Genomic DNA, 25012 nt, shown 5'->3' on the forward strand with positions numbered 1-25012 from the left:
TGTTGTGATCGGAAGACGGAAAGACAGCTCTAGTATGCGCTCTATGGTATCACAAAGTGTCAGCTGACAATTAGACCATTCCGGTAGTACACCAATTATATCCGATCAGTAAGCAAGGATATGGAATTCAGCTCGCCCAGCTCAAGGCGGGATCTACACCTAGTTCGATTTGCCTAATCCTTCATCTCATACTAGGTGCCCGGGAAACATAACTGGATTTTTCGGTGTGTTAGTTACGAAAGGGGCCGAGGGTTAAATCTTTGACGATCTGGTTTTGTCGATCATGCAAGACCTGCATATGAGTGGCTGGTTCGAGGTATTACGCCATGGATTCCCGCCCTGGTGCTGACTGGGGATCCAGAATACGAGCGCCTCAGTCAGCTTTATTCCCTTTGGGTCCAACGCTGCGGTCTTCCAGCTCGTAACCGCTAAAATCAAACGATGGAACTTCGGTCACGGTAAGTATAAAACTGCTGGATCCTGCAGTGGCATTGACTCCCTTTTCCTCTTCACATCGCTAATAAGCTCTTTCGACAAACTTCTATATGTACGCTCCCTCCTGACTTATGGGCCTACGTTCTAAAACACTGACTGTTGATATACCCAGACTCAATAAAATCCGTCTCAAATTGCTAGGAACCGAAAGACAGACAAAATCCACCATGAAGGTCATAGCCCTGCTCGCAACCCTGCTCCCCGCCGCGTCGGCAGTGGACTGGTCCCTCACCGGCTACTCCTCAAACAACTGCGACAGCACGACCACGGTGTTTGAGAACGGGTCCGACGGCGTCAACTTCACCTGCCAGTCTTTTGATACGACGGTCCACAGCGCCGATTTTGAGGGCAACAACTTCTGGTGTCTATACCTGTTTGCGGATGGCGAGTGCGGGGAGGAGACCAAGTACCTGGCGACGGGGGCGACGGGGTGCCAGGTGGGAGACTGGGGGAGCTATTCGTTTGCGATTCCTTCCCACGGCTTTCCTTGTTGAATGAGAAAAAGTAACGGACCTCGAGGTGCCCAAAGACCACCGGCCCGGTCTTGAATCGGGCGATGATTTGGCTGGATTATATGTTCGTATTTGACTATCTAAAGGGCACATGCATTGTGCCTTATCGAAAAGCGCAGCTGTGAATAGCCTTTCTCCTCGGTTACCGAGGGGTCTTATACCGACTGCAGTGGAAGCAATGGGGACTAAACATATGATCTCGGTCAAAACCAACGAACTGGGAACGCAACATTCCAGCTGCATGGCTTTTCGTCTTGACTGTGGCCTTTTTGCATTTTCCACTGGTCTCAGCCGTATAATGGATCCGCCTCTGGACATTCCACCTTGTCTTGGGCCCAACCAACACACTCTCGCAGCTCAGATCTACCTAGGCACTAGTACTGCACCGAAACAACTGTCCGTCTCATTTACCAGCTCACTAGCCACGACCCAGGCAAGATGGTGATTGCTGCTCAAAGTCACCCAGTGAATGTCGAGGAGCACACAGTGACCGATTTGACAACCGGTCATTGAGTACCTCAGATCGACACTATATCGGGAGCTATGGGAATCAATGGTATGAGCGTCATCGGTGACCCCCGCTTCTCGGACTTATTCCAAAGTCGTAGCAATAGGAGTGGTATACATTCTCAAATGCTTAGAGCCTACTGGAGCTCTTCTCTCTCAACCCCTGAAACACAACATGGCCATACTCGGTGTAGCCTCTGTGTCCAATGTTCAGGATGATGAAATGCTTTCGAAAGTGCTCGCTGTGGTGATAGTCCTCATGTTTCTTGACGGCCTCCCATCCCACAAAGACTAGATAACTTCTCTCAAGACCTTCCACCGGCTCAACAACCTCGCCACCAGCGATGCCCATGCAGCCATCGACGTGCCTGACAACATGCGTCCAGAGGGGCCACGCGCCCTCATACCATGCATCATCGGCGCCTTTGTAAATAGCAGTTCCAATAGGATAGCCCAGTAACTCCTTGCCAAATGGATCAGATAGAACCTGGCGCGCGAGCCGCGCGTTTCGGACTTTAATGTCGGACGGCGAGCCTGTGATCAGCGTTGTGATTATTGGCAGAAAGGTCTCACAATACAAAGGCGAAGCGAGGAAGGCGGTGTTGTGAGCAATATCGTCTCGGACTGCGGATCGGTAAGCACCAAGGTCTACAACATGATGCCAAGAAGCGAAAAGCTGCAGACTGACCGGTATACACGTGGACTTGTTCGGGGATCTCCAGTCTCCTTCCCCAGCATAGGCGGCGGAACCCAGCACTCGATTCTATCGCGTCCAGTGCTTGCGCCCATTTCTTGCCTGCGTCTGTATTCACGTCGCCAAGTTCATGATTCGGTGAAATGGTCAGATACAAGATCTGAGTGACACTGGTGTCGGTTGCTTTGGTGGCCATTTCTCGCGACTGTTCTAGGTAAGTTGACACCCACTCGAAGATAGTATCCGGCTTTTAAAGATTAGCTGCGACTCTTCGCAGAGTGATTTGGAAATCCTAAGTCATTTGGCAGCGGTAGATTGTATTCTTGAGAGATGACTTATGGGCGGATGGAATGACATTTGAAGACGAGGCTGGGGGTAAACTTCGGGTGCCTCGTGCGTCGCCAACGTCGTACTGCTATGATCTAGATTTGCCCATTGAGTCCCGTTCTGGTGCCCTGTTGGTGTGAAAGAAATGTCAAACTAAGCACTACTGCACCCGTGGACCCCGCAGACTACCGGTGTGGGAAGTTCCTTGCGAGACCTCGTGCTGCGGACACCTCGGCTCGCGATGAGGGCACCAATGACAGCGCACATTGCTGTATGTCTTCTCACTCATGCTTCATGTCCAGCCACGAAATAAGATCGTCATTCAGAAACAAGCCGTGATACTTGATAGTCGTGCAAGCCTCGTATAGCACCGAAGAACATGGAGCAGAAGACACCGATGACAAAGTTTGTGTGGAAGGATCCGTACAAGTACCTGGAAGGTTTGGGAAACTATCACTTGTAAGTACTTCCACTGCAGTGACAGAAAGTTCAAGCACGTTAAGCTCAGTATGTTTCCAGATCTGAAGCCTTCCCGGCATCAGTACCACAAGTTAACAACACACCTCAACACCCTCCATATGGGCTCAGAACAGAGCGGATAAGCGGCAGCTCCTTTGTGGGACCACGGTCGCAGAACTTTCAGACGTGGCTGTATCGAGCTACACCGTCCCTAGAGCACGAAGAGTTCGTGCAACTCGACGTTGATACTGGGTTTGGCCAACAAGGGCACTCATCGCCAACCAGAAATGTCACGCCGAATTCGTATGCTTGGGGCTCATTCCCTGTACCTGATCGAGGCACAAACTGGGTCAATGGTCAGCAGCTTATCGGCAGAAATGGCGATCCGGCCAAGAAGGAAGGGATGGCCATGTGGCTTTTCAGCTTGACGGAGGAAATGCCGGAGCGGCAGGCATTCTCATCCCTCGATGGCGAGCTACTTCTTATTCCACAAGCCGGAGCCCTTGATATCCAAACGGAGATGGGAAAGCTGATGGTCCGCCAAAACGAGATCTGCGTCATTCCCAGAGGTGTGCGATACCGAATCACTCTGCCAGGAGGCCAGCCCTGTCGTGGATACATCTGCGAGCTACATCAGGGTCATTTCCGCCTTCCGGATCTAGGTATCGTGGGCTCAACGGGCCTGGCCAACGTGCGAGACTTCCAGATTCCAATAGCTTTCTTTGATGGCTCACTGTCCGACGGTGGAAAGGTCCCGAGAGCTAACAACGATGAATGGCAAATCGTGTCGCGCCTGGGCGGCAGACTATGGTCCTGCACTCAGAGCCACACACCATTCGACGTTGCAGGTTGGCACGGCACATGCTACCCTTATAAGTATGGTCTGGCCCGATTCTGCGTGCTCGGCAACGCTCTCTTCGACGAGCATGACCCGTCCCTCTTCGTCGTTCTCACTGCCCCAAACTACGCAGCGGAGCCGGGAACTGCAGTTGTGGACTTTGCCATCGTGTCACCCAGGTGGAACGTCGCGGAAGATACGTACTGGCTGCCGTATTGGCACAGAAACACTATGCAGGAGTTTTTCGGCCCCATAATCAGCAATCAGAGCCCAGAATATCCCTTCAGCAGCGATAAAACTGGTCACCGGTTTGCGCCGTTCGCTGCGGGCCTGCACTGCTCAATGAGCACGCACGGTGCGACCGAGGCCGACTACCAAGCTGCACAGAAGAGGGACACGCACAAGCCGGCCAAGGTCCAAACTGATGGGTTGAACATCTTCTTGATGGAGACCGACAAACCTCTGGCGCTCAGTGACTGGGCTTTCAATTGTGCGACGAAGAACCCGGCAGGCAGGCCTAAGATGTAGTCCGCAGATGTGTCCTTTGTTTTGCGATATCTGTCCACCAGTATCTCATGCCAGGATGACAAGAGGTAACCGCGCTGTGGTGTTCAAAAACAAGGGGAATCGTTGTTTGTTCTATCCATGGCTTGGGATCGCGCAATATGTAAAGAAGGCCAGATTGCTTCCGCAGCTTAGCTATCACCCTTGATCCCATTGTCCGACATCTTTGCAATCATAAGCACCTCCTCATTCCTGAATTGTTTTCCAGAAAGCTGTAACAATATAGTAGATCTATAAAACAGTTATGGGTTATTTGTGACATAGCTAATTGAAGGCCAATATTTAACTTTACTCACTACCCTTCATAGTATATTTTATAAAGTTCATCACTTGTAACCATATTGAGTATAGAAAACCTTATACTAAGTAAGTAGAATAAAAACATTTGAAGGCTAGGTAAGCTAACTAAAATACTAGGTGTACTAACTTTGGCCAAGAAAGAAGTAGGACTCCCTTGGGTGGTCTAGATGTCTGGATGGTAGCAGGAAAGTGTAAACAATTTTGTGTAGCCACTGGCCCTATGAGATTTATTCCCCCGGGCGTAATGAATTCATGCATTCAGTCTTGATCCCCAAATTGTAGCAGGTAGCCAGGAATATCACCGCTAAGGTCTTGACATGGTCACGCCATGAAGAGGCGTTGCGTTGGCAATTCTAACTTCATGACCGAAACGTCGTACTATGAGAAACCCAAAATGGTAGAGTTGTGTAGTGTAACCGATTATATATGGAAAGCTCGCGGTATGGAGAGTCAATTCTTGGTACACTGTACTGCGCTTCCAGGACTCATCTGGTTGCTCACAAGAAACGGAACAATGCTTTCAACAAGAAGACGCTGGTACTTCGAATCATTCATGTTCAAACTAGGGGGCAACAGCCTTTTTCTCGACACTTACCTGTCATCAAACTCAGGCAGTCAATATTAGGGACGCTACCCGGGGGGCAGGCCTTCCCTGCCCCCCTACGCCAAGGGCGTAGGGGGTGCCAAAATTCCGCAACGACCAAAATCCCGTAACACCCACACCTACCTATTTTCACTACTTTTCCCTATAAAAATCTACTTTTTAATTAAGTATATTTCCTTAATTAAATTTTATATAAAGAAAAGTTAAATATCCTTAAAGTCTTTATTTTATAAAGATTAATAATAAAATATTTTTAAATTTCTAGAGTTAAAGTTTAAGATTTTAGTTTTTTTAGTTAAGGGTTTTCTAAAATTAATATATTAATTTAATTAAATTATATTATTAAAAAAATAAAATAATAGAATATTATAGGAATTAGTTACTTTATATAAATAATATTTAAAAATTAAAATCTAATTATAATAAGATTAAGAGTTAAAGTTTTAAAAGAGATTTATAATATTAAAAATATTATAAAGAAATAATATATAATAACTTTAATTTTAAAAGATTTTTAAAGATATTATTTATATATATTAAATAATTTTAAAATATTCTAATATTTTTACTTTTAATAATATAATTTATTTAAATAAATATATTAATTTTAAAAAAACTTTAACTAAAAAAATTAAAATCTTAAACCCTAACCCTAGAAATCTAAAAATATTTTATTATTAATCTTTATAAAATAAGGATTTTAAGGATATTTATTTTTTTATAATATAAAATTTAATAAAGGAAATATACTTAATTTAAAAGTAGACTTTTATAAAGAAAAATAGTGAAAATAGGTGGGTATAGGTGTTGTAAGGTTTTGGCTGTTATAGGTTTTTGGTACCCACTCCGCCAGGAGTGGGTAAGTGGAAGCCGAGGCCCATGGGTACATACATGTTCAAAAACCCTTTCTTCAGCCTGTCTGGAATTCCAGCAATGCTCTGCAGCCCACTCACGCCACTCCATCCCAAGCTCTGGGCCAAGGAGGCCACGAATCCACGTTGGCCACTTTCCTCTAGCACAGGATTTGCCCAAGCCTCATGAACGTCTTCATACCGCCTCTTGACATCATCATTCGGCTTGACTGGAGCCCATGTATCCTCAGCATTGACCATGATAGGGAAAGGCCGCTCTGCCGTCAGCTCTTGGAGGTCTGCATCCGCAACCTTATAGGCTGGAAATGGGTCGGGAGACATGGTGGGCTTGGGTGCGGTGACTCGTACGCCTGTCATAAGAGGAGGGCTGCCGCCACCTGTGTTGAGCAGATCACCCACATTGTTTCCGCTCTGGCGTGGGTTCTTGAGGAACAGCTCGTCATGCGTGAAAAGGTAGATATCTTTACTTCGAATGTAGTCCACCTCTAAAGTCTCTGCGCCAACGCGGCCGCTCCACAAAAGGCAACAAGGGCGATATTCCAGATTACCCCTGTCGCAGCACCACTCGCTGTCGTCGAGGGACTGGACGCCGAGCTAGAGGCAGAAGTCGCGGAAGCAGAGTCGCCCGTCTCAGAGGGGCCCGACGACGCAGACGCAGCCGTCTGAGCCGTGCCACCAGCAGAAGTCGTAGTGCTCGCAGCCAGTATCTTCTCCAGGCCAGCCGTGATGGTCACCGCGTTCAAGCTACGGCTCGTCTCTAGCATGTAGACATTGGTCTCAGAGCCTTCCTGAGCGGCTGACGGGCCTGAAAATGTCAGCTCGCAGTCGAAGGTTGGCCCGCTAATTTTACAATTGGAGTCCCATGTGCTTGTGGGGCGGTCAGTCTAGTTTCGGTCTTACGGCACGCATCGCGCTGGCGACAAGCTTGCAACACACAAAGAACTCACAATGCGTCGACCTCAGTCAGATTACGTGCAAAGGTCGATGGGCCGTTGACGTATATCCTGGTCAGGTCCGGCACGTCTGCGGGTCCGCTGCACGGCCCCCTCCACCAACTCTATCCGGTGTCAGATTCGGACGTGGTTGCGTGTTGGGCACTCTTACCTCCTCGGTGCAGTTTTCAGGCAGCCGGACAATAGAGTAGGTGGTGGCTTCGGGCGCGGCAGAGATGACAGACCCGTGGTAGGTTGAGGTATCGCCTTCCTCAGCATTAAGAAACAAGTTCATGACCGACGTGGCCTGGGCCATCGCGCCCCGCGTCAGAGCCATGGCCAGCAAGAACAGCCTGGGAACCATCATGAGCGTCGAAACTGTTAGTTCTGTATACCGAACGAGGCCGTGTGGTATTTTGGCAGTCGGCTACACCTGATCGAGAACAACGGCGATGGGCTGGTAGCAATTTGCAGCGGATTGGAGAGGTGAAAGGCGACAAAGGGAGAATGGCAAAAGAGATCTTCGAGCTCAATGTTGAGAATCTCGTGTCCCATGCTGTGTTTATTTCACGTCGCTAATCACAAGGCATTTCCGTCAGCAGTAGGGTGATCATTACGGCCTAGTTCCATGCAGCTTAAAACTTGGCATGACCACAAGGGGGCCGGATAAGATTACCTCTAGGCACCCGTGGCGGCTATACATACAGATTACTTAAGTACCTATGTATCGTAACTAGGCACCTAAGTAAATACAATGGTCAGGGATAACAAATGTTAGCTCGGCGCTAGAGACGGGAAGAGAAGGCTGGTGAACGTGTTAGACACGAGTATGAATGCCCTCAGTCAACACTATCAGCGCCAAGTTAACATTTCTTATCCCTGACCATTGTACATTGTGTAACGTATTGCAATACCAAAATATAATACAAGTATGACATTAACCAAACATTTCTCTCTCTCTTAATACTATATATAATATGAGAAAACAGTCTTTTAAATTTTTCCCGCAATGTTTAAAGTCTCTGGCAAGTGTATGTTAAAGACAATACTGCCGTTAACTTGCAGAAGATCTAGATCATATCTCTTGATCTCGATGCTCCAGAAAAGGTTGCACATTATCAGGTCTTTGTACGTATGGACAGTTTCCTTTATGCACTCCAGATCACCGGACTCACACTCGGCGTACAGGGCCTCCTCAAGCTCATAAAACCTTTGGTAAGACTCGTGTAACATGGCCATGTTTCTGTCGATGGCCTTCTGCGGCGTAAGCTTCTCGTTGTACATTAAAAGTGGCACCATGCTCTCGAACTGCCCATGGATCAGCTCGCGACGCAGGGACAACAAGTCGTTAGCCATGAAGCCCTGCCGAGCTACCTCCCTAAAGATGCCTTCCATGATTTCGTTGTTCTCTTGACAGTACTTTGGTGGCATCTGTATCTGGTAGGCATAGCTGTGGACGTAAAGAGAGAGGAATTAGTGAAGTGATTGGGTTATTAAAAGAGTGGCCCCAGAAAGATATCACTTACTGTACAAGCTCCATAAGCTGATGAATGGCGATATTATCTTCTCGTCTCTTCATGTATTCGGCAATCGTGGCTGGCGTCACCTTTTTGCGGTCCAGCTGCGACTGCGCCGACGAGATAATGAAGCGACACTGCTCGTTACAGAAGCGGCCATTGGACTCTAAGGGTATGGCCACAGCGTCAGTAAAAGAATATACAGTTTTTGGAGTCATGGTAAAGACAGGGGGGCCAGATTCCGACGTCTGCTTACCGGCATTGCCCCGAGCTCGAATCGTGACGCCTATGTCCCAAAAACTCTGTATCGCCGGGTTCGAGCTAGGGTTGGATGGCGTCTTTCGATCGGTGAGCAGCGACTCTCGGACAAGCTGGAGAGTTTCATCGCGATAACGCTCGACATCTATGGGCTGCTGCAGCATGGCCGCGTCATCGATTGCTGTACATTTGTTTTAGTCACGTGTCATATCCTTGTGCTGACGTAGAATGTCTATACCATCATCCCATGGAAAATACTGTTGACTGCAGTTAGTTATGGTCCTGGCCATGGCCTATATGAAGGACCTTATTTGTTGGACTAACCCATCCGATGAGCTTCGCTATGGTTAGGACAACCTCCGGGTCGGCTCTAGGGAAGCCCAAAATAGCGAAAGTATCTCCTCCACAAGCAGCCAGCTTTTGGCGGGTGCGTTCATCTTTGAACCAGCTACAAGCGATAGAGTCAGATCCAGAGGTTCTCTGTTGAGATTCGAAAGTGGAACACGTCGATATGAACTGAGACAGAAGGATGACTTACTGCAGGCACCATTCCTTATATCCAGCTCGGACGAACTCGAGATGTGGGCTTCGATCCACCCTCCACGTTGGGCTCAGTTCTTCGACACTCGGAATCACCAACTTGCAGCCCTCATAGGCGTGTACAAGCCTCCCTAGTGTCTGTGCCTCGGCGAGGGTATCCATTTCGACGAGCAGGATATCAGATATAAGAGGCAATCAGTCAGATACGGTCCCTTGGTCGCAGAATAGATGTGAGCCACAAGAAAACTCTGAGCGAAAGCTGAGCAGACCTGTACACTCGCTAGCAGAATCAACGTCCTCCTTTTAATCTCTCTCAGTCTCCCTAAAGGCTGCAGACCCTAATGGGGCAAAGACCCACCCAAAAGTCATATCACTCGATTCTGCCTTCTGCCGGCCCCTTGCCCAGCGGCCCAGCCAGAGCGCTGGCAACAGGAGACGTACTGTCCTCCAATTAACACACTTAACAGGGGTGTAAGTTGACACCATGGATGGCTTCTTGTTGTCGCTGCATACGGTGGGGTGTAAGCTGACACCATGGGTGGCTGCTTCCTACCGCTCCTACGGTACTCCGTATCAAGTTTTACAACTTTAACCGTGTAGCGTGACGCATCTGAGCTCAGAACGAAAAAGCTCATGCTTTCTCCCATCAATGCACTTAGTTTCAGCACGTTAGCAAATTTACAACCTGAAGGATTGAAACTATAGAGATTGAGAATAGAATTGATAACGACATCCATATTTTCTAATACGCTAAGGTTGTTAATGCATACCTAGGTTCGCCCACAGGGATTTTCAGAGGCTGACTATTCTAGTAACAGGTCCTGTTCTGGATCTGCTCATGTGGTTTCGCTTCTATTCCGTATACTTGATCTGCCAGTCTGCATATACCCATCGATCGCCCAACTGCAGCCAAGATTGGGATTGCTCGGGCGAACAGCCAGCGAGGGGTGGAGCTCATTGCAGTCCTTCAAAAGATGAGGGGCATGTAAAGCCAATAATTGAAGGGAGCCAAGGGGCGATTACCGAACAATCAGATCACGTTCCAACAGAGCAGCCGATCTGCATTCCATTGCCTGTCGTGGACACGATATGCACACTACCCCGTGCTCCGGAGCGATGGATTCGCCCACAGGGATCGTTGGAGCGGGCAGGGGGGTTGAAGAAAGCTCGGTAACAAATATCTATCGAGAAGGAGTATGGGATTTTCTCTCCTGCGCAGGTGCAGCAGTCTTAACACTTCACTTCAATGAACCTGATCAAGAAGTAAAAAGACCATTAATCAGAGCACACCTATGGGTGTACTGAGTTGGAAGTCCCATGGTCTGACTGAGGGAATGTACATGCGATGGTCCACTCGGAGGTCTTGGTGCTATGTAGGTCGAATGGCAGAGGCTGCCACGGTGTGCTGCGCCATCTTACAGCTTACGGGTAACTCCCAATGATGTACGTTTACCTTCCAAGGTTCTTCATCCTATCGTCCAGACTACTATACACGGTTCTGGGCCGTACCCACTATCAATGCAAATTGCTCGTATAGACGATGATTCAAGGGTTGCAGTTGCCTGAAATACAGGGGTAACTGTCTAATTATAGCATGCAGGATCTGAATATCATGTTGTCTGACAGGATTTTCTTTTGCTTGGGGTGCCACTATCAACTCTATGAGCCTGAACATAAGTCACAGGTGCAGTAGCTATATGTTTCTCACTGCCCTTTGGACCCCGTCCACTGACAGATGAGTATGTCTACTCATCTTATTGATTACGAGCATTCTTTTCACTGCTAGCCTTCAAAAACCCTCAGAAATTCGGGAGAAGTTACAATCAAACATGGCTGTCAGCGTCGCTACTCCTGAAGTATTGCTTTTAGCAATTGCTACCTTTGTGCTCTATGTAAGCAAACCATGCTCCTGAAACACTCGCCGTATTGATATACGTCTAGTATGTAGCCAGTGCTTTCTATTGTATCTTTTTTCACCCTCTCTCCAAATATCCTGGGCCGTTTCTGTCAAAATTTTCCGGTTTACCATCCTTTTATCATACATACCGAGGGAACCGACATATTTGGCTTTGGCAATGTCACGAGATATATGGTGAGTCCATTCTCCTATATGTTCGTTCCAGACTTATCTACCTCTGCTGCACTCAGACATCTTAGCTTGAGTCTTTGATCGCTTCAAGGCAGATTCTGGAGGGGGCCGAACACGTAGAGCAAACTAGATTTGCACGATTCGTTTGTACCCCAATATATGATCTAACAGAGGTAGGCGATGTCGTCCGCTCTTCTTACGATACCCTCATGTTCTCAAATGCCGAGACTTATCGGGAAATCTACGGCGGGCATGCCAACGTCCAAAAAGCATGGCAATTCGGAGTTTGGCCCAAGGACGCTATCGCGGTGAGCACGTTCGCTTGCACGGACAAACATGAACATAAGCACCGCCGTCGAAATCTCGAATATGCCTTCTCAGACCGTGCTGTCAGATCAGCTGAGCCATTTATCGTCGAGCACGCGGATCGATGGGGCCCGCTGCTGGCAGATGGAGCAGAGGACGAATGGAGTGAGCCGAAGAATATGACGGAGTGGGCCGACAGTTTCGTATTTGACATCCTTTGTGACCTGTGCTTCGGATGGACCTACGAGACGAAAAAGCCTGGGCCCAACAAGTTCAGGACTGTTCCTCACGATGTCGCCCAGTATATGAAGTTCACCTATACTGTAAGATGTTCAGCGTGATCTTGTGACTCGGTCGCTAATCAACGCCCATACAGATATTCTATTCACCAATTGTGCGCATCTGGTTGTTCATGAAGCCTCGGGGCATCAATAAGCTATTCGACAGTTTGGCGCCCCCGCAAGTGAAATTCTTTATGGATTTCGTCGCCAAGAGTCTTGACGACAGACTCAAGCAACATGCGATCAATGAAAAGATTGGCAGTGTTCCTGAGAGGGAGGATATGCTACATTATCTCATCACAGCAAAGGATGCTGAGACTGGAGAACCGGCTTACAATCCTATCGACCTATGTGAGGAAGCCAACATGCTTACGGCCGCCGGCGCAGATACGACCTCAGCAGTGATTGCGGCCATGTTCTTCTATCTCGTCCACAATGCCAAGATTTATGAGAAGCTCGCTGCCGAGATACGCACGACGTTCAAATCCCTTGATGATATCAGATGGGGTCAACAACTCTCGTCCTGTATCTACCTGCAGGCTTGCATCGAGGAAGCTCTGCGCATGAATCCTCATGGTGGCTCTGAGTCACGGCGCCAAGTCTTGCCAGGCGGTCTCAGAATTAAGGATGATGTGATCCCCCAAGATACAATTATTGGCGGCGACATCTTCGCTATTCATCATGATGCCGAAACCTTCCCGGATCCCTTCCGCTTTAAGCCAGAGCGTTGGGTCGTTGGCGAAGGTGTGACTGAAGAAGAGGTCAAGGCCCGTGAGTGCTCTGTTTACGCATTCTCTTATGGGAGCCGGGCCTGTCCCGGGAAAAGTCTGGCACGTATGGAGCTTTCAGTCACCATGGCACGACTCATATTCCAGTATGACTTTAGAGGCATTCCTGGGGGGACAGAAGGACAAGGCAGACCGGAAATGATGTGGGGAAGGCGTCAGAAGACGCAGTTCCAGACGTGGGACTTCATGGTGGCTCACAGAGAAGGCCCGATGGTGCAATTCAGGAAGAGGGCTGGCGCTTGATAGGACGGCTTTGGTGTTTTTGGTCGGTCCCGTCCTCCCTCTGTCAAGAGAGGGGAAATAGAGACAAGGCAACTATCCTCAATACGTCAATTGCAGTCAAGTCGAGTAATAAGAGGTGCATTCTAGTATCTAATGATGCTTGTGCAACTGAAGGTTGTCGCCCGAGAAGGAGCTGACAACCGATCCAGGGTCTAACCCTTGAATGTGAGGGGGTAATGCCACCACCGAATGATCTCGGATGCATCTCAAGATACAGCTTCCTCTCTTCCTTGCCCACCGCTGGAGATACCCCGTCGATACCCACCCGCACCACGAAAATGGAAACATCGACCTACATAATCCTGGCGCTGCTCGCCATTTTCCTATTTGGCCCGGTAAGTCCCCGCCCCGCCCCGCCAGCCCGGGCTCGCGGCGAGCTTCTTCTTGTTGCTGCGCCGATGCTTTCGGGGGCCAAACCCTGAGACGCGGAGATTGCGAGGCGGCAGTGCAGTTCTAACAGGCAACGCAGGCGCTCTTCCGGGACAAGTCGCCCATCCCCGAGACGTCGGGCAACGTGCACAAGATCACCAAGGCAGCCGAGCTGGACGCGCTGCTCAGGTCGACCAGCAACGTGGTGGTCGACTTCTACGCGGACTGGTGCCCGCCGTGCCGCTCCATCGCGCCCGTCTTCTCCGGGCTGGCCGACAAGCACGCGCTCAAGGGCCACCTCGCCTTCGCAAAGGTCAACGTGGACCACGTCAACGACGTCGCGGGCCGCTACGGCGTGTCTGCAATGCCGACCTTTGTCTTCTTCGAGGGCGCCAAGCCCACGCCCGTGCAGGCGAAGCTGCCCAGGGCTGCTGGCCCTTCTGTGGTGGTGGTGGATGGCGGCGTCGAGAGGATCCGCGGGGCTGACCCGGTGTCGCTGACTGCCGTGACGGCTGCGCTGTATGAGAAGGTCAAGGGCGCTGCGGGTGTTGTTGATGCTCCGGCTGATGAGAAGGCGTCCGAGCAGTCTTGACGAGGGTGTGCCATTCAGCCTGGGCTGGCGCGGGGTGGCCACGGCCTACAGGGGCTCGGGGCCGAAGGTGGGGTCCGGGATAGCGGCGTGAGATGTGCTGTCAGGCACTCGGTCCTCTTCAGTCACCCTGCAGCCAAACCCGCCACGGCAAACTCGTCCTCGACGAGCATGGTGCATCGACAACAGTCATATCAACCCGAGAATACGATGATAAAAATATTCAAAATTCCTAGCCAATTAACCGAGTGTGTCTTAGTGCAGTAATAATAGGAAACCCTTTTCCGGCGACGGCCCTATTCCCGGGTCGGAGGATCGATCCAAGTACGCACGGAGCCAGCTCAGGGGCCCTGTCCAAAACAGCAGTTGTTACAGCCGAGATGGCAGTGAGCAGCCAGCCTCCGTCGCAAACATTCAGGGAGAGAACACATTGCTGCTTCATAGTTCATCTCATAAGAGTCAAGTCCCCGCCTGATCATCGAAACATCCCTCACATCGCTCTCTAAAACCACTTTTCCGTGCATTATTGGTGGTCAGCAAGCAACGCATCCACCATCATGGACACATACCAGCTCAACTTCGCAGGGTTGCTGGGCCTGTGCGCCGCCCTCTTCATCGCCCAGAGGAGAAAGCCAGCTCAGCCTAAGCAGGATGCAAACAAGGCAGAAGCAAAGAAGGAGCCAGAAACCAAGCAGCAGACACACAGCGATGAGGCATCTCAATGGCCCTTCCTGGTCGTCTTTGCCCTCGTCATGGGCTCAGACTGGCTGCAGGCAAGCTCTCCACAGCCCACCTGGGCAAGCAACAGCGAAACGAACACCACGAGGCTAACCCGTCTCCACACATAGGGCCCATTCCTCTACTCCCTCTACACCGAGGAACACAACGTCTCACCAGCCATGGTGTCAACCCTCTTCACCACCGGCTTCCTCTCTGGCGCCGTCTCCGCCTACGCCACGGGGACCCTCGCCGACCGCCACGGCCGCCGCCTCGCCTGCCTGGTCTTCTGCGGCGCCTACGCCCTCAGCTGCGCCCTGACCACCATCCCCTCGCTGCCGCTGCTCTTCGCCGGCCGCGTCCTGGGCGGCGTGGGGACGAGCCTGCTCTTCAGCGTCTTCGAGAGCTGGATGGTCACCGACTTCCACGACCGCGGGCTCGCCGGCAAGGGCGGCGACCTCAGCCGCACCTTCGGCGTCATGAGCACCCTCAACAGCGTCGTGGCCATCGTGAGCGGCGTCTTCAGCGAGTGGGTCGTCGCCGTGTCCGGCTCGCGGAGGGCCCCCTTCGCCGCGGCCGTCGTGCTGCTCGCCGCGGCGGGCTGCGTCATCTCCACGCGGTGGCGGGAGAACTACGGCGATTCTGCGAGGTCCGACAAGAAGCCCAAGGCGGCGGGCAGCGGCGGCAAGAAGGAGGCCGCCGACGAGGCCCCGAAGCCGAAGCCGAAGCTGCGGGAGATGCTCAAGGACCCGCGCATCGTGTGCCTGGGGCTGTCGTCCACCATGTTCGAGGGCTCCATGTACCTCTTCGTCTTCATGTGGGGCCCCGCGCTGCAGTCCGCGCACGCCTACGAGTCCTCCGCCTCGTCCGCCTCGTCCGCCGCCGCCGCCGGCCTCCCCTACGGCATCATCTTCGCGAGCTTCATGGCCTCGGTCCTCGCCGCGTCGCTGCTCTTCAACATCGCCATGGACAACAAGCTGCTGAGGTACACGTACCTCCTCGGCGGCATCCTGGCCGCCGCCGACCTCGTCTTCTACCTGCTCGAGCAGCCGCGCCCCGAGCAGCTCACCTTCTGGCTCTTCTGCCTCTTCGAGGCCTGCGTCGGCATGTACTGGCCGTGCATGGGGTACCTCAAGGGCCAGCTTATCGACGACGGCGTGCGCGCGCAGTTGTACGGCATCCTGAGGGTCCCGCTGAACGTGTTCGTCGTGGTCTCCCTGTACTTCACCGGCGACGGGGACTCTTATGCCAAGGTCTTTGCCGTCTGCTCGAGGCTGTTGCTGTTGGCTATCGGGGCGCTGTACGCTATGATTATGAATGAGGATGAGATACCGTGAGTGGTGTCACGGATTGGTAGTGTGTGGTTCCTGGGCAGCCGTCATTTCATCTTGTGTGTGGTTTCGCTTCTATTCCGTATACGTCCGAGGACATACATGGCGCCTTCATACGGTGGTAAATGCTCAAGACCCAGCACTGATGCCGACATAACCTCTCAAGAAGCCGAGGAGGGTGTAGATAGTACGTGAAATAACCATGCACTGTAAAATGAGCTTGCAAGACCTGGATATGATAAAACTATGAGATCGATTCGTCAAGTCCTAATCTTGTAAGGCTTTGCTATGAGTTTGGAAGCCTATTATTCCCTGGATAACTTGAATACATTTTTACCCAGAACAAGAAATAAAGCGGCTATGGTCCCTCTTCAATCTTCTTACCTAGGTAAGCGGTTTAATCGTAGAATATAGAGTAGTCAGAGTGTAAATTGCCATTTTTAACATTACTGACACATATTGATATACAAGTACAGTTGAGCCAGAGTGTTTTGAACTCAGATTGCAGATGAAGGACTCCCATGGACGCGTCACTGAGAATGCCTTGCTGCCAGTAGGACCTTTCGAGTCAAACAGGCACCACCGAAAAAGTCCCAATCCCACAATTGATTCTGTAACCAATTTTGCTACACAGGAACAAAGACTTTCTGCTTTACGGATTGCATTCCGTTGGGTTATTGGTACTTGTGAACCTCTCCTATGGCGGCCAACTAGGGCCCCAAAGACTCATCTAGTTGACGTCGATGACTGAACCCCTGCCAAGGAATTCGGAGCAACCTATTTCTCTTGCGCCTATGTAGGGGCGTAGTTGCACAAGATGATCTCATCAGGATTTAAGCTTACGGTCACCTCGCTGTCGGACGAGGCTAGCCGCCAAGCCAAAGCGGACTTAGCATGACAACACAACTCCGGAATCCGTACATGATCTACCATCGTGACGACTCCGAATTAATTGTTCGTAAGTAGACTGGCAACATTTAAAAAAGAACCTGAATTTTAAGTGGTATTTTACTTGGTGAAGTATAAAGTCATGCAGGTGCCCTCCCCTTCATGTCTTTCCTTGACTGACATGTGTGTGCCATCCTGTGTACGCCTGTACGCCTTGAACCGAACCACTGCTTGACAGAGGACACAACTATCACCCCAGATTTATAAGATCCAGGTTGCAGTAGCCCCCAAAGAGACATGGCACCGCTGGAAGTCCTCATAGTAGGCTGTTCCATAGCAGGCCCTGCCCTCGCAACCTTCCTCCTCCTCCCCTCACTGCCCGCGTCGCAGAAACCACGTGTAACCATCCTGGAGAGATCCGCAGCGCTACGCACAGACGGCCAGAATGTTGACGTCCGCGGCACCGGCGTCACCCTCATCCGTCATCTGGGGCTCGAGAGCGCGGTGAGGGCGTCGACCACCGGCGAAGAGGGCGTGCAGCTCGTCGACGGCGATAACGTGGTTTGGGCGCAGTCTGCGGCGGACAAGACGGGGAGGTATCAGACGCCGACGAGCAATATCGAGATTCTGAGGGGTCGCCTTTCGGAGCTGCTGTGGAAGAGGAGTAAAAGCGTTAGTGAGGAGGTTGCGAGGAATGGTGGGAAAGGGGTTGAGTACGTGTTTGGGGATTACCTCGACGACATCGAGCAGGTAGGAGATAAGGTCAAGGTGCACTTCGCCAAGGGCGGGCAGCACCGCAGTTTTGACCTGGTGGTCGGCGCAGACGGGCTTCAGAGCCGGACACGGAGCATGGTCTGGGGCAGTGACGGGGAGAAGGACAGGGTGAAGAGACTCGGGATGTACGGGGCATTCTTCAGCATGCCAAGCGGCAAGACTGACACCCAGTGGCGCCGCTGGTTCCATGCACCAGGAAGGAGAGGGATCATGACGCGACCGGACGAGCAGAGGGACAAGACAACTGTGTTCATGCACGTCATCAATGATCAGGACGAGAGGCTACCCAGCCTGGCTGGGAAACGAGACGCAGTTCAGGCGCAAAAGGACATTATGGCAGAGTACTTCCATGACGCTGGATGGGAGTCTGAGAGGGTCATCAAGAACATGATGGCGACGAGAGACTTCTACTACGACATGGTTGGACAGGTCAAGATGGACGAGTGGAGCAAGGGCAGGGTTGTACTTGTGGGCGATGCAGGGTGAGTTTGTTGCGTCCTTCCAGGACCTCCCAGGCCCACGTGAGCCACTCTGCTTACAACAAACCACCTGGGCAGGTATTGCGCCTCGCCCATCTCAGGAATGGGCACAACGCTCGCCCTAACCGGGGCGTACGATCTTGCTGGCGCCATACTACAACACCCGCAAGACCTCGACGCGGCTTTCGCACAGTATCAGGTGGCAATGCGTCCGCTTGTAGACCGTGCCCAGAAGTTGGCACCCGGCATGCCTCGTCTCGTCAACCCGGAAACTGCATGGGGCGTCTCGGTGTTGCTCTGGGTCTCGTATCTCTTCTGTGCCTCGAGGCTCCATCTACTGGCTTTCGCACTTGGCCTTGGGCCGCCGGCGGATGCGGTACCCGTGGCAGATTATGGGCTCAGGAAATTAGAAGACTCCCGCTTTTCATGAACAGCAAGTCCTTTAGCTAGCATTGTTGACGAATCAAAACATGAGAAGCTCGCAGAGATGGTGTTCTCAGTGACAAAACCAGTCTGTATCGTGTGGCGGCGATACCACACACTATGACACCGTCACGTTTTCAAAGCGTTGGATGACGTTCAAGCTCCTTTCGATTGCCGTGGTGTAATTTGTTAGAATTTGTCCCAATGCAAAAGTCTGCCCAAAATGAGGTCACCTTATGGTGCGCCCCAGAAGTTTGGTAAGTCATCTCATATAAAGCTATCTCAGAGGTGTATGCTACGGGAGGTCATCCCCCACCCGTAGCAAGTTGTCTCACGAAATATTTGGAGAGAGACACTCTGGATTTGTAGTTGACATGCAACCCAAAAACATTTGTGTAAGCCTGACCGCACTGTCCATAGAATTGTGCTGACACAAGTGCTTCATCCATGTGGAAGAAAGAGCCTGCCAAATGGCCCGCATTGAGTCTCTTTGCTGTTGAATTCCCCGTACCACACCCATCCTTCACTTGGCAAATAAGGGTATCTTCGTAGCATCTGGCTTGGGAACTCCCTTCCATTTGATTCTCGGTCTCATAGCGGCCCACCCACTGTCTTGGGACCCAAGTCTGGTACAATCTCGCCCCGTCTGACAATGCCTCTACCATTGAAAGCACTAACGTGGGTTGAAACGACTTCTTCGCGATACGACTTCTTCACGATACGACTTCTTCGCGATTTGTAAAGATCATCTGAGTACAATAAGATGGATTGAAGTTGCACAAAAGATTTCTAAACTCACAAACAAGATAGATCTGTGAATCATTGCCAGAAAAGTGGCTTCGATCTCACGCAAGACACCGAATATTTGTATTTAAACACAATTCACCAGCTCGGAACGCAGCTGCCATTCAGTTCACTGGTACAATGGCAGTTCACTATCACCCAAAGGTTCTAATATTAGTAGCTACCCTGTACCTTAGGTTCTTCTGGACTTCCTTCGATCCCCTCACACCAAAGAGCAGCTCGGAATGGCCACAGACAGCATCCGCCTTGAAAGACAAAGCACAATTGAGACCCACACCTCATGCCCAAAGTACCTAGGTACCATCAGAGCCCTCTCCCTCTTTGCCTTCCCACCGCTATAAAACACCTGCCTTCCAATCCCAGAGAAACTTTCAGGCTGCCGAGTACAACCGCTTCCAACAACCTGCCTCCCTTCAAAACACAACATGGACGACACTCACCCCACCACCCTCAACTCCATCATCCATGGTGTTGAGGCTGTTGCCCTCGCAGGAAAACCAATGAATGTTTCAGACCTCCCGCTCGAGATACTCGACAAAATCATGTTCCATCTCTCCAAGCGAGCTGAGAAACGCAACGGTGGTGCCATGAAGGTGGGCGTTACGTTCACTCCGTCCGCAGATATCAAGAACGTCCGCCTCTCCTGCCACATCTTGAGCGCAGCTGCATCGCGTTACCTGATCGATGGCCTCAAGGTTCAAGTGTCACAAAGTTCTCTCTCCCACCTCGAAGAGATCAGCGAGCACCCGCTCATTCGTCACAGCGTGCAGGGCGTTGAGCTCTGCCTAGCACAGCACGACAGTATCTTCGACAATGGCATTCAGGGACTTATCCAATTCGTCAAAAGCAACAAGATGCTACTCGATATTGCTGATTACGGCAACTCCCATGAGATGACACGCAAGGCTCGATACATTTCTGCCTGTTGGAATGAGTTTCAGATGGTCCTCGAATCTGCAGCCGACACCCTGCTTGGCAGCTTTGATGAGGAAATCGGAGCCATCCAAGATATCGCGGGGTGCATTCACCACACTGGAACACTACTTGAAGGCTTCCGCCAATACCGAAGCCGCTTGCACGAGCAGACTTCCCTTCATCAAGGTGGCTTTGTGGCGAGGGTGTCAGCGGCAATGGCCAAACTGCCCAGTGTCGAGCACCTCGGAATCACCGACTGGGATACTGCCGCCTTGGGTCGCCGGCCTGGAGAATTTGACATGCGCGTGTACAAAATCGATGTCTCGAGCGACTTGTCCATCACTAACAGTCTAGCTGGTAGCCGCCTTCCATTCGACCAAGTTCGGGGCACCAATCTCATGTCCATCATTCCGGGTCTCGTCTGTACGGGCAAAAACATCGAGTCCCTGGACATCCAGATCTCTCCAAGTGCAGTCTCATACACGGAGCTCATGTTTTCCACCTCACAGCAAGCCGAGCTGAGGTCTGGTCTGAAGAAATTGCAGTCTTTCAAGTTCGATAATTACCGGGCCCACATCGCGAACCTCTGGAACGAGGCAGATGCAATTCGCCCGTTGGGACAGTTCATCGACTCCTGCCTGATATCCGACAACCTGGAGTGCATCTTGATCAACGCCAAGATACGCTATTATCCAAACGTCGCGAGAAGCCTCTTCAGCCCGCGCGCTTGGCCCAAGTTGAAGTCTGTTGACCTCAAAGACCTCCCTGTTTCGGCCGCCGACCTCGACGTCTTGACCAAATCACTCGCATCCAACCATCCTTACGGATATCTTACGCTTCGAGCTGTCCGCCTCTACTGCGGCGCCACCTGGGCCAGCATCCTCGACATGCTGCGCAGCCGCGACCTCCACGTTAGCCTCGGCATGTACCAATTTGGCGCGGAAGCCGAAGAGGACCCGGCTCTATGCGAAGAGGTGTTCTCCGGACTTCGGTGGCGATATACCAGAAGCTTCCCAAGCTTCGCCGAGTACTATGTCCGGGGAGAGGACATGAAGAATCCCCTCCTGGAACGCCCTGACCAGGACCTCTGTCACAGAATGTTCGGCCAAGTGCTGGAGCATAGGCTACCACTATGGGAGTTCTGAGTGAGGTGTTAGATTGGGAGCTTTCCGAGTCTGCTACTTTCCAGTGGGAGGTTGTCTAGTGCGAGGATACCAGTGCGGAGCTGCCCAGTGTGAGGCTGCCTGCCTACCTACCTAGGTAGGTACCCTAGGGTAGGTACTGACCAGCCGTCTAGTAAGAAGGTTGTCTAGTGGGGACTTCACGGGGAGAGCTGCGTACATGGCACTGGCAAAGAGTGGATCAAAAGAGGCAACAATTAAAGAATGAAAACTGCATTGCATGAACCACAGTAGACTACCACCACACATGGGGAAACCTCCCAACTGGCCTCAGGTGCCATCACTTGTTCACAACAAGGGTCTGCACGTTACAGTAAGCAATCAGACCAGTAACCCCCCACTCAGCTCCGATACCGCTCTCCTTGTGGCCCCCGAAAGTGGCAATAGGGGACAAGTCGGCGTGGCCGTTGATCCAGACGTTTCCGGCTTCGATCTGCTTGCCGACACGCGTGGCGTTGCTGACATCCTTGGACCAAACCGAAGCACCAAGACCCGCAGCAGTGTCGTTTGCACGGCTGATGACGTCCTCCTCGTCTTTCCACGTGAGCAGTGGCACGATAGGACCTTCGATATAGTTAGACTTCGGCTGCAGTAACTTTTAGGTGGTATCCACACTTACCGAACGGTTCCTCAACAACGATCCGCGACTTCTCTGGCGGGCGATCGATAATAGTCGGCTTGATGAAATATCCCTTCTTGGGGTTCTCATCGACTGTTTCCCCTCCAAGGGCCACCTCCCAGCCTTCCTTGGGGATATCGTCGAAAAAGGTCTTGACCCGGTCGTACTGCATGCGATTCTGGAGTGGGCCGTGTGTGATCCCGGGCTGGGAGCCATCACCGAAGACGTATTGGGATGCGGCCTTGACCAGAGCCTTTTTGAAAGGCGCGTAAATATCCTCGTGGACATAGATTCTCTTCACGGCCACGCAGATCTGCCCAGTGTTGATGAAGGCGAAAGCTGCGATCTGTTGAGCGACGCTCTCGACATCTACATCCGGGAAGATGATAGCCGGATCATTGCCACCTCTGTCGCATAGTTCAGCATGATACCTCAAAGCATTGCATAGATGGAGTAATAATACGTACAGCTCTAGAGTCAAGCGCTTAAGGGTCGCGCTGGCACTCCGCATGATGGCCTTGCCCGTGGCGGTAGAACCTGTAAAGCTGATTTTGTCGACACCTGGGTGGCTAGTAATCCACGGGCCAAGGCTTTCATCACCGCTGAGTGATTGTACGACACCAGGAGGGAAGAATTGCTGAGCCAGTTCCACGAGCTTCAGCCCGGTATACGGGGTGAACGGCCTGCGAGTATGTGTTAAAACCGGAGGTGCTACGTCTCAAGTCCAACATGGCTAAGAGCATGGAATGCTGGCATAGTCCGACTTACGATGGCTTCACAATAATGACATTACCTGTCAGCACAGCCGGTGCTATCTTTCCCGCAGCCAGCAGTAGTGGGCCATTCCACGGAACAATAGCTCCAACGACTCCGAGGGGGGTATACCGCTTGTAGGTTGTCTTCTTCTCGTTTTCTTCAACGATGTCCTCTGGCAGATCGAGTCCTCCGATAGATCGAATCCATGCGACGGTTCCTTGCGCCTCAAATGCGGCTTGCACAGTCTGGAGTCTTGTTTTAGCACGCTTCTCAAGCAGCATTACACGGATTCTCATGGGGACCAACAGGCTTTCCATTCTCGGCGGTGAGCAGCTTGTGGAACGATTCCAGGTGGGACTCAACGGCGTCGGCATAAGCTAACACTGCCTCGCGTCGTTTTTCAAATGGCGTCTTGGACCATGTTTTAAAGGCTGCTTTCGCGGCTGTGACGGCCCGGTCCACGTCATCTTGGGTTGCAACGGGAACTTCAGCGTTTGGCTCGAGGGTGGCCGGATTGATGCCATGGCGCGTCTTCTCCGTCGGGGCGCTCTTGCCGTTAATAATTTGCACGAAGTTTTTGAAATCCATGTTCAAGAAGAGTTGTTGGAGTACTTGATGTTGTTTTCTTATGTTAAGCTTGGTGACCTGGTTAGACCTAGCATTCCATATCGAGTTGTGGATGGCAAGCTTTATATCATCTAAGAGGCCCTGGAGTAGGTACCCGTCTCTGCTCCAACAACCATCGTGGTCCGACGACGTCGGATAGTCGGACGATGGACTATCCGCTAAAGTCGCCGACTTTGACGCGCCCAGCCGTCGCAAGACATGCCAAGATACGCTACGAGCGGGAAGCGGGAGCCTCGGTAGACTTGACACAGCAGGAACTAGCCGGTGCATAGGTGGGCATTGTGTTGGAGGCCCAGCCACGACTCAGTGACAGTTGAAGAGACAGCCGGACGCGTCCTGATACCTACGTAAGAGCTACAATCGAGAGACTTTCAGGATTCCCTACTACTATACGCGTGTATCAACATTGAAGTACTGTAGTAATTGCTCAACAACAGTGACTTCTACCAGTCGACGCAATAACATAAGAGATAGTTATGTCAGATGACAAATTTTGGAAACTAGGATCGAGTCACGCTTCCCTATGCCACCTGACAGGCTGGAAACATACTAACAAGGTAGTAAGGAAAAAGCTCGAAGCGGTTACATAGCATAGACAATGCATAAGGAAACTTGCCGTCAACTGGAAACGGCTTCCTCGGCTGTCTATGGGCCTGTCTATGCCCTAGTCGTGGACAACTACCAAGAATGTAGCGTCACCCCGACGCTACTTCAGTTCGAGTCGTCTTTGAGAAGACCTTGCCCCGCCCTGACCCCTCCCCAATCGGCCATGCCTGGGCCAAGTGACGCCGTGCTGACCAAGCCGCCGGAGACATAATTATTGAGATATCAGAAGGGCCGTTGCCAAGGCCTCCAGGTGTAATAGGTCTGATATTACCGGCGTTTCGTTGCGGCTCGCCCGGCACGGATCCTTGAAAACGTCGTACCCGGGAATTCTTTGGTGAAAAATATCGTGCACTGGGCCGTGGACAAATATTTTGGTCGAAATCCGGGGTAATTCGACCAACAGATTCAAGTTTGGAAGCTAATTGGTTGGACCTAGAAAGCGTGGGGTACACTAGATCCATCGACCATTATTCAGTTGTCAGCAACATTGTTGCTTGCCAAGGGTGGGTTCCAGAAAGACAACACATGACGGCGGACTGGACGAATCAGAGGACCGCCAGCTGGCGGCTATGCCTACTAGTAGATCTACTTGAATCAGGTTTCGGCCCCTCCAGACGAGGATCTTCTTTCTTATGACTCAGGCGCATCCGCCTTACAAATATGGGAACATGTGCTCTGTGACAATAACAGCGTCGAACTTGGAAACAATGAGAGTTGTTATTACTGACCTGTTGATTGCTGGACCTTCGCACGGCTGTACTCTTATAAT

General features: G+C 51.4%; 5 protein-coding genes across 5 annotated transcripts; 4 read left to right on the top strand and 1 right to left on the bottom strand.

Moving 5' to 3' along the window:
• Positions 1-662: 662 nt before the first annotated feature.
• On the top strand, positions 663-14126 carry KVR01_000341 (uncharacterized protein; the record flags this gene model as incomplete). The annotated part of the gene is made up of 3 exons (XM_044791572.1): positions 663-955; positions 13383-13500; positions 13635-14126. The coding sequence occupies 3 exons, from the start codon at positions 663-665 to the stop codon at positions 14124-14126; spliced, it is 903 nt and encodes a 300-aa protein (XP_044650290.1).
• A 554-nt stretch (positions 14127-14680) lies between these two features.
• On the top strand, positions 14681-16177 carry KVR01_000223 (uncharacterized protein; the record flags this gene model as incomplete). The annotated part of the gene is made up of 2 exons (XM_044789772.1): positions 14681-14896; positions 14972-16177. 2 exons carry the CDS (start codon positions 14681-14683, stop codon positions 16175-16177), a joined length of 1422 nt encoding a protein of 473 aa, XP_044650172.1.
• Positions 16178-17356: 1179 nt separating this feature from the next.
• Positions 17357-18742, top strand: KVR01_000025 (uncharacterized protein; the record flags this gene model as incomplete). Its single annotated transcript, XM_044787221.1, has 2 exons — positions 17357-18315; positions 18391-18742. 2 exons carry the CDS (start codon positions 17357-17359, stop codon positions 18740-18742), a joined length of 1311 nt encoding a protein of 436 aa, XP_044649974.1.
• A 1222-nt stretch (positions 18743-19964) lies between these two features.
• KVR01_000476 (uncharacterized protein) lies at positions 19965-21599 on the top strand (the record flags this gene model as incomplete). The annotated part of the gene is made up of 1 exon (XM_044789550.1): positions 19965-21599. The coding sequence occupies one exon, from the start codon at positions 19965-19967 to the stop codon at positions 21597-21599; it is 1635 nt and encodes a 544-aa protein (XP_044650425.1).
• A 316-nt stretch (positions 21600-21915) lies between these two features.
• Positions 21916-23598, bottom strand: KVR01_000346 (uncharacterized protein; the record flags this gene model as incomplete). The annotated part of the gene is made up of 5 exons (XM_044794728.1): positions 21916-22199; positions 22255-22661; positions 22722-22937; positions 23023-23255; positions 23317-23598. 5 exons carry the CDS (start codon positions 23596-23598, stop codon positions 21916-21918), a joined length of 1422 nt encoding a protein of 473 aa, XP_044650295.1.
• Between the last annotated feature and the right edge of the window lie 1414 nt (positions 23599-25012).

Source organism: Diaporthe batatas (genome assembly GCF_019321695.1).
Source record: "Diaporthe batatas strain CRI 302-4 chromosome Unknown Contig00001, whole genome shotgun sequence".
NCBI classification, from domain to species: domain Eukaryota; kingdom Fungi; phylum Ascomycota; class Sordariomycetes; order Diaporthales; family Diaporthaceae; genus Diaporthe; species Diaporthe batatas.